Source organism: Alternaria viburni (genome assembly GCF_023758015.1).
Source record: "Alternaria viburni strain BMP 2772 chromosome Unknown scaffold_8, whole genome shotgun sequence".
Lineage (NCBI taxonomy): Eukaryota > Fungi > Ascomycota > Dothideomycetes > Pleosporales > Pleosporaceae > Alternaria > Alternaria viburni.
The window spans coordinates 73,248-83,851 of NW_026055777.1; the positions used below are offsets into that span (position 1 = coordinate 73,248).

Sequence of the window (10,604 nt, forward strand, 5' to 3'; positions counted from 1 at the left end):
CCACAGGGCGCAATAGTCTTGAAATTTCAAGTCATTTGTTTTACATTTGATGATCGAGACATGCTGGTTAAGCAGCGTATCCCATCAAGAGTGCAGGGCACGCTAAGAGCATTTCATCGCGTGGAATCCTCATCTCCAGGTATCTAGTTTTTGTCGCCCTAATCATGTCATTCCTCGTAAATCAGATGGTGTGAGCTGTTGAATATGCCAGTCCAAATTTGCCCTTTTGTTGAAACACCGTAACCCGCTTGGACAAAGAAACGCCTGTGTACGCCGCCTACTCTGCAAGAAAATTGTGTGTAGACTTAGATGGGAAGAGGGAAGGTAACAGCCCAGGCCGCGATCTCCTTCTTGAGGTCGTTGATCTCCTGTACCTCGCCACTGGCAACCCTGCTCTTGAAGTCCTTGAGCTTGTTGTTCTCCTTGGGGAGCTCGCTCTGGATCTTCTTGCAGAGCTTGATGCACTGGTCGATGTAGTTGGCGATCTTCTTGAAGTCCTCCTCACCCAGACCACGCGATGTCATGGCTGGGGCTCCGATACGGATACCCATGGGTGTGAGAGCTGACTTGTCACCAGGAGTGGTGTTCTTGTTGCAGGCAATGTTGACTTGCTCGAGAACAGCCTCAACACGGGCACCGTCAAGGGCGAAAGGCTTCAGGTCGAGAAGGACCATGTGGTTGTCGGTACCGTCAGTGACAAGCTTGTAGTCCATGCCCTTGAAGGCAACCTCAAGTGCCTTGGCGTTCTTGATGACTTGCTGCTGGTAAAGCTTGAAGTCCTCAGTCTGCGCTTGCTTGAGCGCAACCGCGAGCGCCGTGATGGTGTGGTTGTGGGGGCCACCCTGGTGACCAGGGAAGACGGAGAAGTTGATGGGTCCCTCGAGGTCGTAGAGTGTCTCCTTGCCGGTCTTGGGGTCAGTCTTGCGAACGCCCTTGCGGAAGAAAATCATAGCACCACGGGGTCCGCGAAGGGACTTGTGGGTGGTGGTAGTGACAATGTCGCAGTATTGGAAGGGCGACTTGTTGACACCAGCAGCGACCAGACCGGAGATATGAGCCATGTCCATCAGTAGGTAGCAGCCGACCTTGTCAGCGATCTCGCGCATGCGGGCGTAGTCGATCTCACGGCAGTAAGCGGAGGTACCGGCGACGAGCACCTTGGGGCGGTACATAAGGGCGTTTTGCTCGAGCTGGTCGTAGTCGATGAGGCCGGTGTCGAGGTTTACGCGGTAGGGGAAAGTCTCGAAGTATGTGGAAACAGCAGAGATCCTACTTATGGTCAGCATGTCATCCCAATACATATCGCTCGATCTGTACGCACTTCCTCTGGGGTGTTTGGTAGCCGTGGCTCAAATGTCCACCGTGTGGCAGGTCAAGACCCATCAGCCTGTCGTGTGGCCTCATGATGGCCTGGTAGGCCTGGAGGTTTGCCGGGCTACCACTCAAGCACTGTACGTTGACACCCCACTTCTCTGAGTCGAGGCCGAAAGTCTCAAGGGCGCGCTTCTGGCAGAGCAACTCGATTGAGTCGATGTGCTCGTTGCCACCGTAGTAGCGGGCACCAGGGTAACCCTCGGAGTACTTGTTGGACATGGGCGAGCCGAGCGCATCGAAGACAGCGCGGGAAGTGACATTCTCGGAGGCGATGAGGAGGATGGATTCACGCTGACGCTGGATTTCCTTCTCCTGCGGTGTTTGTTAGTACAATTATAAAGTAAGCAGGTAATGGCATAGTCATACCATGATCTGGGCGACCTCTTGGTCGGTGTCCACCAGGGACTTTTCCATGAGCTGTGCCGCGTTAGCATTGCGCATCTTCTCTTTGACGCGGGGCAACATACGTCCTGGTGGGACTTGGGGAGTGCGTAGCTAGACATGACAGGCGATCAAATGGGGATGTGGTTTGAGGAGAGGGGGATTGAAAGAAAAAGATCGGAAGATAGCAGTAAGACTACAGCGCCTTTAAGCAGTCAGAGCACTAGATGTCCCTCTCACGCCAACCCCACCAATTTTTCTGGACGCGACGAAATGCCCTAGGCTCGCTTAGGTATGGCGCCATCGATAATTGCACTCTGCGGCCGGTCGTCGGAGGGACTCGGGCAGGCTTTGCGAGAGTGTGCAGTCAGACCTGTTCTTACAAGTTGTGTAGATGTAGCTCATGAGTGCGCATTTCATGGCAAGACGAACCCTTTCCCGTTTCGGGTCAAAAAGGCAGGTCGACTGGCGGCTCCGCTACTGCATTTCCCCGCGTTATGCGAGAATACCCCGGATGTCAATCGGGAGATATGAGCCATCGCGGAATTCCATCGCCCAACGGCCATGGTTCCACTGCCACTGGACGAAAGGAGGCATTTCACTTAACCTCTCTGGCTGTCACCCGTCGGGAAAGCATCACGCAAGTTGGGGTAGAAATTCTTGACTTGACGTATCCAATTCTCATTCTTTCATTTACTACATAAATACAGCCCCATCCAAGCGTTGCTTTCAGTCGAGTCATTCCTCCTTCGTCTAACCATCGTTGGTGAAAACCAACACTCGCTCATGGATCAAATTGATCTGATGCAAATAGAATCTCCAAACGCCGGGTATGCCAGAAGAATTGTGAGCAGCAAGCTGCCACCGCGTCGCCCAAAATAAAAGGGTATGTAACTGAGCTGAAGAAGTGAAGGCCGAGTAAGCTCGGCGCCAAATTACACAATCGCGCCAACAAAATGCTCATCCTTTCGTAATTATGTTTTGAATGTATTCGCAGCCGGTTCGGTCCTCTTAGTCGTTGTCGGTGAGACGGTCGAGAACAATGATGCTGAGAATCATAACGAGCAACCCGATGGTTACTATTATGAGGAGTACGAAGCCGAACCAACCAAGGACCATGGCCGATGTACCGACACCAGACTTGACGCTGCCGTTGCCCAGATCTTGCACGATGGTTGCTGCTGCGACGGATGCTGTGTGTTGCCACAAGACTGACACCAGGACGAAGATGGATGAGATGAAGATGAGCGCAAGGGCGACTTGGGAGACGGGCCGCGACGGGAAAGGCTTGACGTCGACGTCTGATCCGGTTCGCTCGTCTCGCTCCTCGTGCCATCCGGGGAAGGTGGCGAGGAGGATGAAGGTGAAGAAGGCGAGGATGATGGCGACAATGAGCAGGTATGGGAAGACAACCGCGTCCTTGAACGTGGCGGCAACCCAGACAAGGTTGAGGGGGTCCTGGTCGACTGAAACGTTGTCGACGAGCGCCGTGGCGTTGTTGGAGCAAATGAAGCCACCGCCGTCTCTGTTGATGCAGATGCCGAAGTAGCCGACGCGCACACCGAGCTGTGCGTTGCCGACGATGTTGGCAATGGCGGCTGTGACACCGGGGTCGACTTGTTCAGGTGCGTAGGTGGGTGTGAACTTTTCGTACCACATGGAGATGAGGAAGATGCCGGGGATGAGCGGTGATGTGGATGAGCATCCTGCGAGTAGCAATGCTGCGAGAATGTTAGCTGTGCCCGTCTGATGTGGTTTCGTCCCAACTTACATAGCAATATTATCGCAATTGCAATGAGAATCATGAGAACATGGTGAAAGCCGAGAAACGGTATTAGCCCTGGGGATTGTTAGTCGTGATCGTTCTCCTGGAAGCTGCGGTGTACTTACGTTGCATGCTAACCGCGAACCGTAAGTTCGCCATTGTGAATGTGTCTCTCCTTCAACTGCCTCTTGTGGGCCTGTGTTCTCCCTGCGCCCCCAGAGGGCCGGGTGAGATGAGCGGGGAAGTGCACTCAGACTGCGGCTGGTGGTGGTCTCTCTCCTGTGAGGGTACGAGAGGGGAAGCGATGGCGTCTTGTCCCAAGTGTACTGCGTCGAATGCGGGATGCGGGTCGATGTTGGTACGCTCGGCTGGATGGCTCTACAGCGGCGGTGGATGCACTGCGACGACGATGGTCAGATGTCTCCTGTGTGGAAGAATATTCAAAGTGTGGGTGGTAGCGTGGAATGTGACTTCTCTCTTTGCCTGCAGCGACGGATAGTTTTGCTGTTGCGAAAATGGTGATGGCTGGTCTGAAGTGGCTGGAGGTGGTTGGCTTAGTCCATCAACAAAGCGGGTTGTCGAGGGGACCGAACACGAGCATCCTGCCCCGGCCGCCCCCAGCCGCCAATCGCACGCCGCGCTACTGCTGATCCGAGCGCGTTCCTGCGTTAGAGCCTCCTGGCAATGTCCCCGTCCAGCCTCTGCATTTCCTGCGACGACGTGGCGCCTTGCGTACGGCACCGCCTAGAGCCCTGCCGCGACCGCTCTTTCGCGTGCGCCATCGCTGTCACCGCAGAACGCGTCGTAGCGCGATGCACTCGAAGATACCCGCTTCGACAGCGCATACCGCCATGTACCGTATATAGCAGTCGGTGTGCCGCCGACAGTGCGCGGCCGGAGATTCAACAATAAAAAGCATCACGCACCTCTATGTATCTGAGCATCCTACCATGCCACTTGGTCAACATGTCGTTCTGCGCGCTCCTGTATGTTGAGTCCAGGCACATGAGAAGGTGGTCGTCGACACCATCACGTGACGCTTTCTGGGAATATGTAGGCATGGAGTCAACGCGACAGCTTCAAGGCGATCTCAACTCAGGGCTGAATGCTTCCATGGCTCGGCATCGGGCCCTGAAGTATTATCCGGTGGCCCTGCAGCGACGTCTCCCAAACATGCACACGGCGGAAGCTTGCGCTGCACCCTGTTTACATGGCGGCAGACCACCTCCTTCATAGTCCCTAGACCTGCCCGTCGAGATCGCTGATCAAGTTATAGTGATTGCGCATCCAGAATCTCAACGTACGTCAGTGATCAGCAGAGTCATTTCGTGATCATGACAACGCGAGGCTAGGTGCTGAATAGAGGCAAGCATGGGGCTCCGTTGACCTGGCGATCGGACTTGAAGCTTGATTGTTACACCCTGTGCCCTTGGAAACACGGGATGATGTCACCGCTACTACACGTGGGGTCGAGCGTCCGGCGCAGGGACGCAGGGACCTGTAGTGCCCTGCCCCACCACCCACCAGGCATCAAACTTCACCCAGCGGTTCACGACGCGCATGCTCGACTACACACGACTAATCTTGATACTCACTTGATCAATAATCGCAACGTGGCAAGTGCGCTCAAGGCGCGGTATAACGACCGCAAACACCAATGGACTAGCTCTTGTCAACACGGGTCAGCCACCGTGGAAAGCTTGCTTTCATCGTTGATCCATTCTTCCATCCCTGCTCATTCGCCTCTTATAGTGATATGCAAACAAGCGAACAAGGACGACCTATCACGAAAGTAGATGAGATCTAGACCTACTCGGATTGCCGACTGAATGACGTCCTCGACGTGCTGGGAATACGCCGTGGTTTGTGGCTGCGCTGTTTCATTCTGGGCACATGTCAGTCAGCACTCATGCTGAGACTGCGAACGGCAGTCACGAACCATGACGTAGCTGCTTGAGGTCCGGGGAGCATATAAGCAGTGCTCACCCTGCACTTAAGATAGACCTCATCAACATCCACACCTGCAACTTCAATCAACTCGAATCATCAACCACCTACATCACACTACCCCAAACTAAACCAAACTACCACCCTCAAGATGACCGACGCATTCCGCAAAGACACCCACACCAAGCTTGGTGAGAAGATGGTACGCCACCTTCACCTTCCATTCTCCACCACCTTCACTAACACTCCCCTTAGCAACCCCAATCTTCCAAGTCCACCGGCACCAAGATCAAAGAGTCCCTCACTGGCACCGGCGACAAGGTTGCCCGCGAGCTCCAGCCCGACTCCTCCAAGACCAACACCCAGTCCACCATGGACAAGGTCGGCCGCAGCAAGGACAACAACGTTCACGGCTCCACCGGTGGTAGCATCGTCGACAAGGCCAAGAACACACTTGGAATGGGTCACCACACCACCGGAACCCACACCACCCATACCCACGGCAGCGGCTTGTAAGCGTTGTGCTTGCTGTTGACGATGGAGGAAGGAATTAGATACCCTGCCTGCGGGCTAACGAATTAATATCCTATTACACTACGACTTGATGCCTGTGTCTATGTTTGAACATATCGCGTACGCTTGATCTTGGTGACCTCCTGGTGTTGTGAAATTGTCACTGTCTATCAGCGCAGCGTAGCCACTGTGCAGCTCCTAGAAATCGAACGTGGTATAAGAACTAGCATGATTGAAATAATCAATGGCGTCAAGCCAAAGTGTTTGCGTGATACTAGACCAACTCTCGTACAGCATATGGCTAATCTATAATTTACATAACTTCGTAATAGTTGCGGAAGCTGCGAATGTACGTGCGCAATTGCTCGCTACAGGTATGAACATGGAACTCGCGATCAAGTAGGCATCGCCATCACGCCATTCCACCCGCCTGATGCGCCTGCCCCTCCGCCTCTACCACCACGCCCAGAAGGCCTCCCTGCCGTTGCGCCTCCCGATGCTCTACTGCTGCTGCCCTTCGATGCCCGCTTCTTGACACCAGCAGAACCCTTACCAAAGCTAGCCCTCTTGCGAAAAGAGCCCTTCTTGTATCCGGACCCAGAGGCTTTCGATCTACCTCTTGCTGCTGGTGCCTTCGTTGCTTTGGATGTAGAAGGTGCTGCGCCGCCACCGAGCTGCGTGTATTTACTGTTGAACTCCGCCACAGCTTGGTTCGGGAATTGGCTGAAGTGATGACTCGTGTGAACTGCATCATCGTCGTCCTCGTCCTCGTCGCCAAACTCACCATAGAAGGATTCCTCTTCAGATTCTTCTGCAATGGGTACTTCCTCTTCGTCCTCACTACACAGGTCCACGACGAGCCGATGGTTTTGGTCGACAACTTCTTCTTCGTCATCATCGTCAATCTCGTGAATGACTCTGGATTGCTGGGGTCGGCGATTACGAAGCTGTGGATTCCGAGGTACTGGTGTGTCGTCTCCGTAGAAGTTTCTTGTGTTGTCCACCAAGGCCAAAAACTGCCTGCCATACAGATCCACCATTTCCGGCCTGATACCCGGGATAGTCTTCATCTCATCCAGATCCATAGGTAGATCAAGACCCATTTCACGTAGTACTGTGTCTGTGAAGATGGCTTCACGGTGGTTTTTCTTGTCTTCTATGCCCTTCCTCAACTGCTTGGCTCCGTTCATGAAGTCTCGCAGAACATCGGACTGGAATTCGCTGAGTCCTTCGGTGCGTTGATCTGTAGTAATTGGAGCTCCGACACCCTTTGCTTTCGTGCTTCTTGATGGCTTGGCGACACGTATTGGCGCAAAATCGTCATCAACCACGAAATCGTCCGCCTCGTACCCGCGGGCGGTCTTACTGCGGGCGGGGTGTCGTGGAGCTTCGAATGCATCGTCATCGTCGTCGTCCTCTTCATTATAGGCAAACGATCGGATCTTCTGCTTCGGTGCGCGTACGGGGGAGGGAACATTGGTAGACGGAATCTGAGTTTGGGTTTTCTTTGCCTTCTTGACAGCGGGTGCTTTCGCGCGCGCTTTCTGTGGCGAAGAACGAACTTGAAGCTTGAGCTGCTTTCGTTTGCTCTCGTAGTCGTTGCGTGCCGAAGCAGGCTACAATCGTCAGTATGTAGAATACAGTCAGGGCAGTAAATACATACGTGTAAGTAGTTCGTCGCGAAGCCAACTTTGTTCACCTTGCTTCTTTCCCTGAAGGCCCCAGCGTCGAGCAGGTGTTGGAAGATGCGTTCGTTGTCACCGCGTTCCAAGTCCTTGCCGTAGCCCCATCCATACTCTTCTAATCCAGAGCGTTTGATCTTCGCACTGCCCGCGCCACGGAAAGCGTCCACGCACTGGTGCATCGTCACGTTGTCCTCGTGTACCTGGCTCACAAGTTTGATGGCCATGGCAGCGTAGTCCGTGAGGTCTTTAGTAACAAACGTCGCATCTGAGCGACAGTTGTCGCACGTCGAGTTGCACTTAGAGGCATCGAATGCTTCACTAAAGTATCCGAGTACTTGGGCGCGGCGACAGTCTGCTTTGTTTTCGCAGTACTGGATGACAGTTCTCAGCATATCGCTCAGTCGCTGTTTCTGCTCCCAGCTACCTTCGCCTTCCTCGATCATCTTGCGCAATATTCTCGAGTCGGCATACTGATAGTACAGGTAGCACTCTGAACGTTTGCCATCACGGCCAGCTCGACCGGTCTCTTGGTAGTAGCCTTCCAAACTCTTAGGCAGCGAGTGGTGGATCACATATCGTACATCAGGCTTGTCGATTCCCATACCAAAGGCGATGGTAGCCACTATGACATGATATTCGTTCTTCTGCCATTTGCGTTGGACTTCGGATCGGTCTGCGGATTCCATTCCTGCGTGGTAGTGATACGCACGGATGCCCACATCGGATAGCTTCTGGGCCACTTGCTCACAGCTCTTTCGTGACAAGCAGTATATGATGCCGGATTTCCCAACGTATCTCTCTTTGATTAGATCCGCGATGCTGTCGATGACACCTTTGGCTTTTGGCACAACCTCGTAAGACAAGTTGGGGCGGTTGAAACTCTGGGAGAATTGACGGCAACCCTGTATACCGAGGTTTGCTACTACGTCAGTGCGGACAAGCTGGGTCGCAGTCGCGGTCAGTGCAATAACGGGTACTCCTGGAAACTGACGAACGACGTCTCCAAGTGCTTTGTAATCTGGCCGGAAGTCGTGGCCCCACTGACTGACACAATGCGCTTCATCGATGACGATGCGGGCAAGATTGCCCCCAGAATGCAATTGCTGGAAAGCACTGATCATTCTCTGGTTCTTGCTGAGCATCTCGGGTGTTAGATAGAGGATCTGTATGAACTGTTGGGGATCCCGCTGACGTAGCCCGTCCATGATCATGTTCTTTTGTGCTGCGGTCGATTCTCCGTTGATCAGAAAGGCCTGCATCCCAAAGCGCTGTTTGCAGGCCTCCACTTGATCCTCCATCAAACTCAAGAGCGGAGATACTACGATGGTGACTCCTCTTGTCTTGCCTGAGGTAATTACTGACGGAAGTTGGTAGCAAAGAGATTTGCCACCTCCCGTAGGCATGAGCACAAAACAGTGTTCGCCAGACAGCGTCGTGTTTATAGCTTCCAACTGTCCTGGACGGAATCCTCGCAGACCGAAGCGGCGAATGAGGGCGGTCCTTAGATCTTGTGACCAAGGGAAATTCATACCAGGATGATTCTTAGCAGGCATATCCAGCTGCTGCTTCTTCGGTGAAGCTTGCTGGGCTGGTTTAGGCTTGGCTTTATTGGTAGAAGTTTCGCGGAACACCTCACGAGATTGTGTAGTGACGTGATTCCCAGCCCGCTCGCCCTTCCAATCAAAACCACCTGGTGCCTGATTCTCAATGTTGGTGATCTCGTGAAGGAAGTCATCATCGTCGTCCGGTCCAAATGCCTCACCAAAATCATCGTCGTCATTGATCTCAATGGGTTGGTGAAGTTCGCCCATGTTGTTGCTGAACAGGGTTTCGTTCTCTTCAAAGTCAAGCTCGCTAAACTCATCTGGTGTGTGTTGCGGAGCTACTGGCCTTGATCGCTTTGGAGAACGTCGGCGCTCTGGCGTCTCAGGCACTCTATGGGATCGCTCTTTTGACTTCGCTTTTTGCTTTCCTGCCATGCCATCATTCGCACGGGCACGGGAGCCTAGGTTTGGGGGCGGTAGTGGGGACGCAGCTACTTGCTCTTCTGCGAAACGGATATGCCGAGTAGGCGTCCACAGTTCCTGAGCGGGAGCCTCGGTTGGCCTACCGTATTGTGTCTGGGGGATGCGATGTGAGCCTGCATCCCTTGACGCTTTTAGGTGTGGGCGGACCGGGCTCGCTTGGGTTGATTGTATGACCACATTACGGCTGACTTTCGTTTCAGTCTTCACAAGAGGTGTTGACTGCTGCTTGATGGCTGCCGCATCCAGGAGGTAAAACATCTGGATGAGAACATCCTCGTTCATCTTGAACAGTCTGCTGAGGGTTTCACCGTCCGCTGCATCAAATTGACCGATGTTCAAGTCATCCTCTAGCTTCTGTTTGACTCTCTGCCGCTGCCCGATTAGTTCCTCGTGTTTGGATTTCAAGGTTATCAATTGCTCGACTGCCTCTTTTCGTGAACGAGCGTGTTCCATCCTTTCTTGTTCGCTTGGATCAGGCTTGCCAAACTCGGAAAGATGTGCTACAAACGCAGCCCTAGCATTATCCCATGCCGAGCTTGCAGCGTTGAGGTGTTTCTGCAATCTTTGGCCTTCAGTGCACAGGAAGGTATCCATGGATTCTCTGATAGCATCTCTCCTTTCCTTTGGAAGTTCGGAAGAGCTTGGTACGCGTTTTGTGGATGCAGGCACTGGTGTGGGTGTAGGCCTTGCAGCCTTCTTTGGAGACTGAGACTTCGCTGGAGTGGGCATAGAGTCCTGTTCCGGCTGATATGGGCTTGGGCTTCTTACGGTCTTCGAAGGCGATCGTATGGGAAGCTGCGTTTGACTGGCACCTCTGGTGAACTCGGTCATCGGTGTTTTCTCGCGCATTTTCTTCCCTGTTGGGGTGGGTGATTTCGTCCGGGATTGGGTATCGATATCCATCTCATCCAG

The 10,604-nt window shown here is 53.5% G+C and overlaps 3 protein-coding genes across 3 annotated transcripts; 1 reads left to right on the forward strand and 2 right to left on the reverse strand.

Moving 5' to 3' along the window:
- Positions 1 to 305: 305 nt before the first annotated feature.
- On the reverse strand, positions 306 to 1,877 carry J4E79_004453 (uncharacterized protein; the record flags this gene model as incomplete). The annotated part of the gene is made up of 4 exons (XM_049353338.1): positions 306 to 1,269; positions 1,322 to 1,686; positions 1,741 to 1,791; positions 1,842 to 1,877. The coding sequence occupies 4 exons, from the start codon at positions 1,875 to 1,877 to the stop codon at positions 306 to 308; spliced, it is 1,416 nt and encodes a 471-aa protein (XP_049211786.1).
- Positions 1,878 to 2,766: 889 nt separating this feature from the next.
- Positions 2,767 to 3,679, reverse strand: J4E79_004454 (uncharacterized protein; the record flags this gene model as incomplete). The annotated part of the gene is made up of 3 exons (XM_049353339.1): positions 2,767 to 3,476; positions 3,527 to 3,595; positions 3,646 to 3,679. The coding sequence occupies 3 exons, from the start codon at positions 3,677 to 3,679 to the stop codon at positions 2,767 to 2,769; spliced, it is 813 nt and encodes a 270-aa protein (XP_049211787.1).
- A 1,939-nt stretch (positions 3,680 to 5,618) lies between these two features.
- Positions 5,619 to 5,983, forward strand: J4E79_004455 (uncharacterized protein; the record flags this gene model as incomplete). The annotated part of the gene is made up of 2 exons (XM_049353340.1): positions 5,619 to 5,669; positions 5,723 to 5,983. 2 exons carry the CDS (start codon positions 5,619 to 5,621, stop codon positions 5,981 to 5,983), a joined length of 312 nt encoding a protein of 103 aa, XP_049211788.1.
- Positions 5,984 to 10,604: the final 4,621 nt, after the last annotated feature.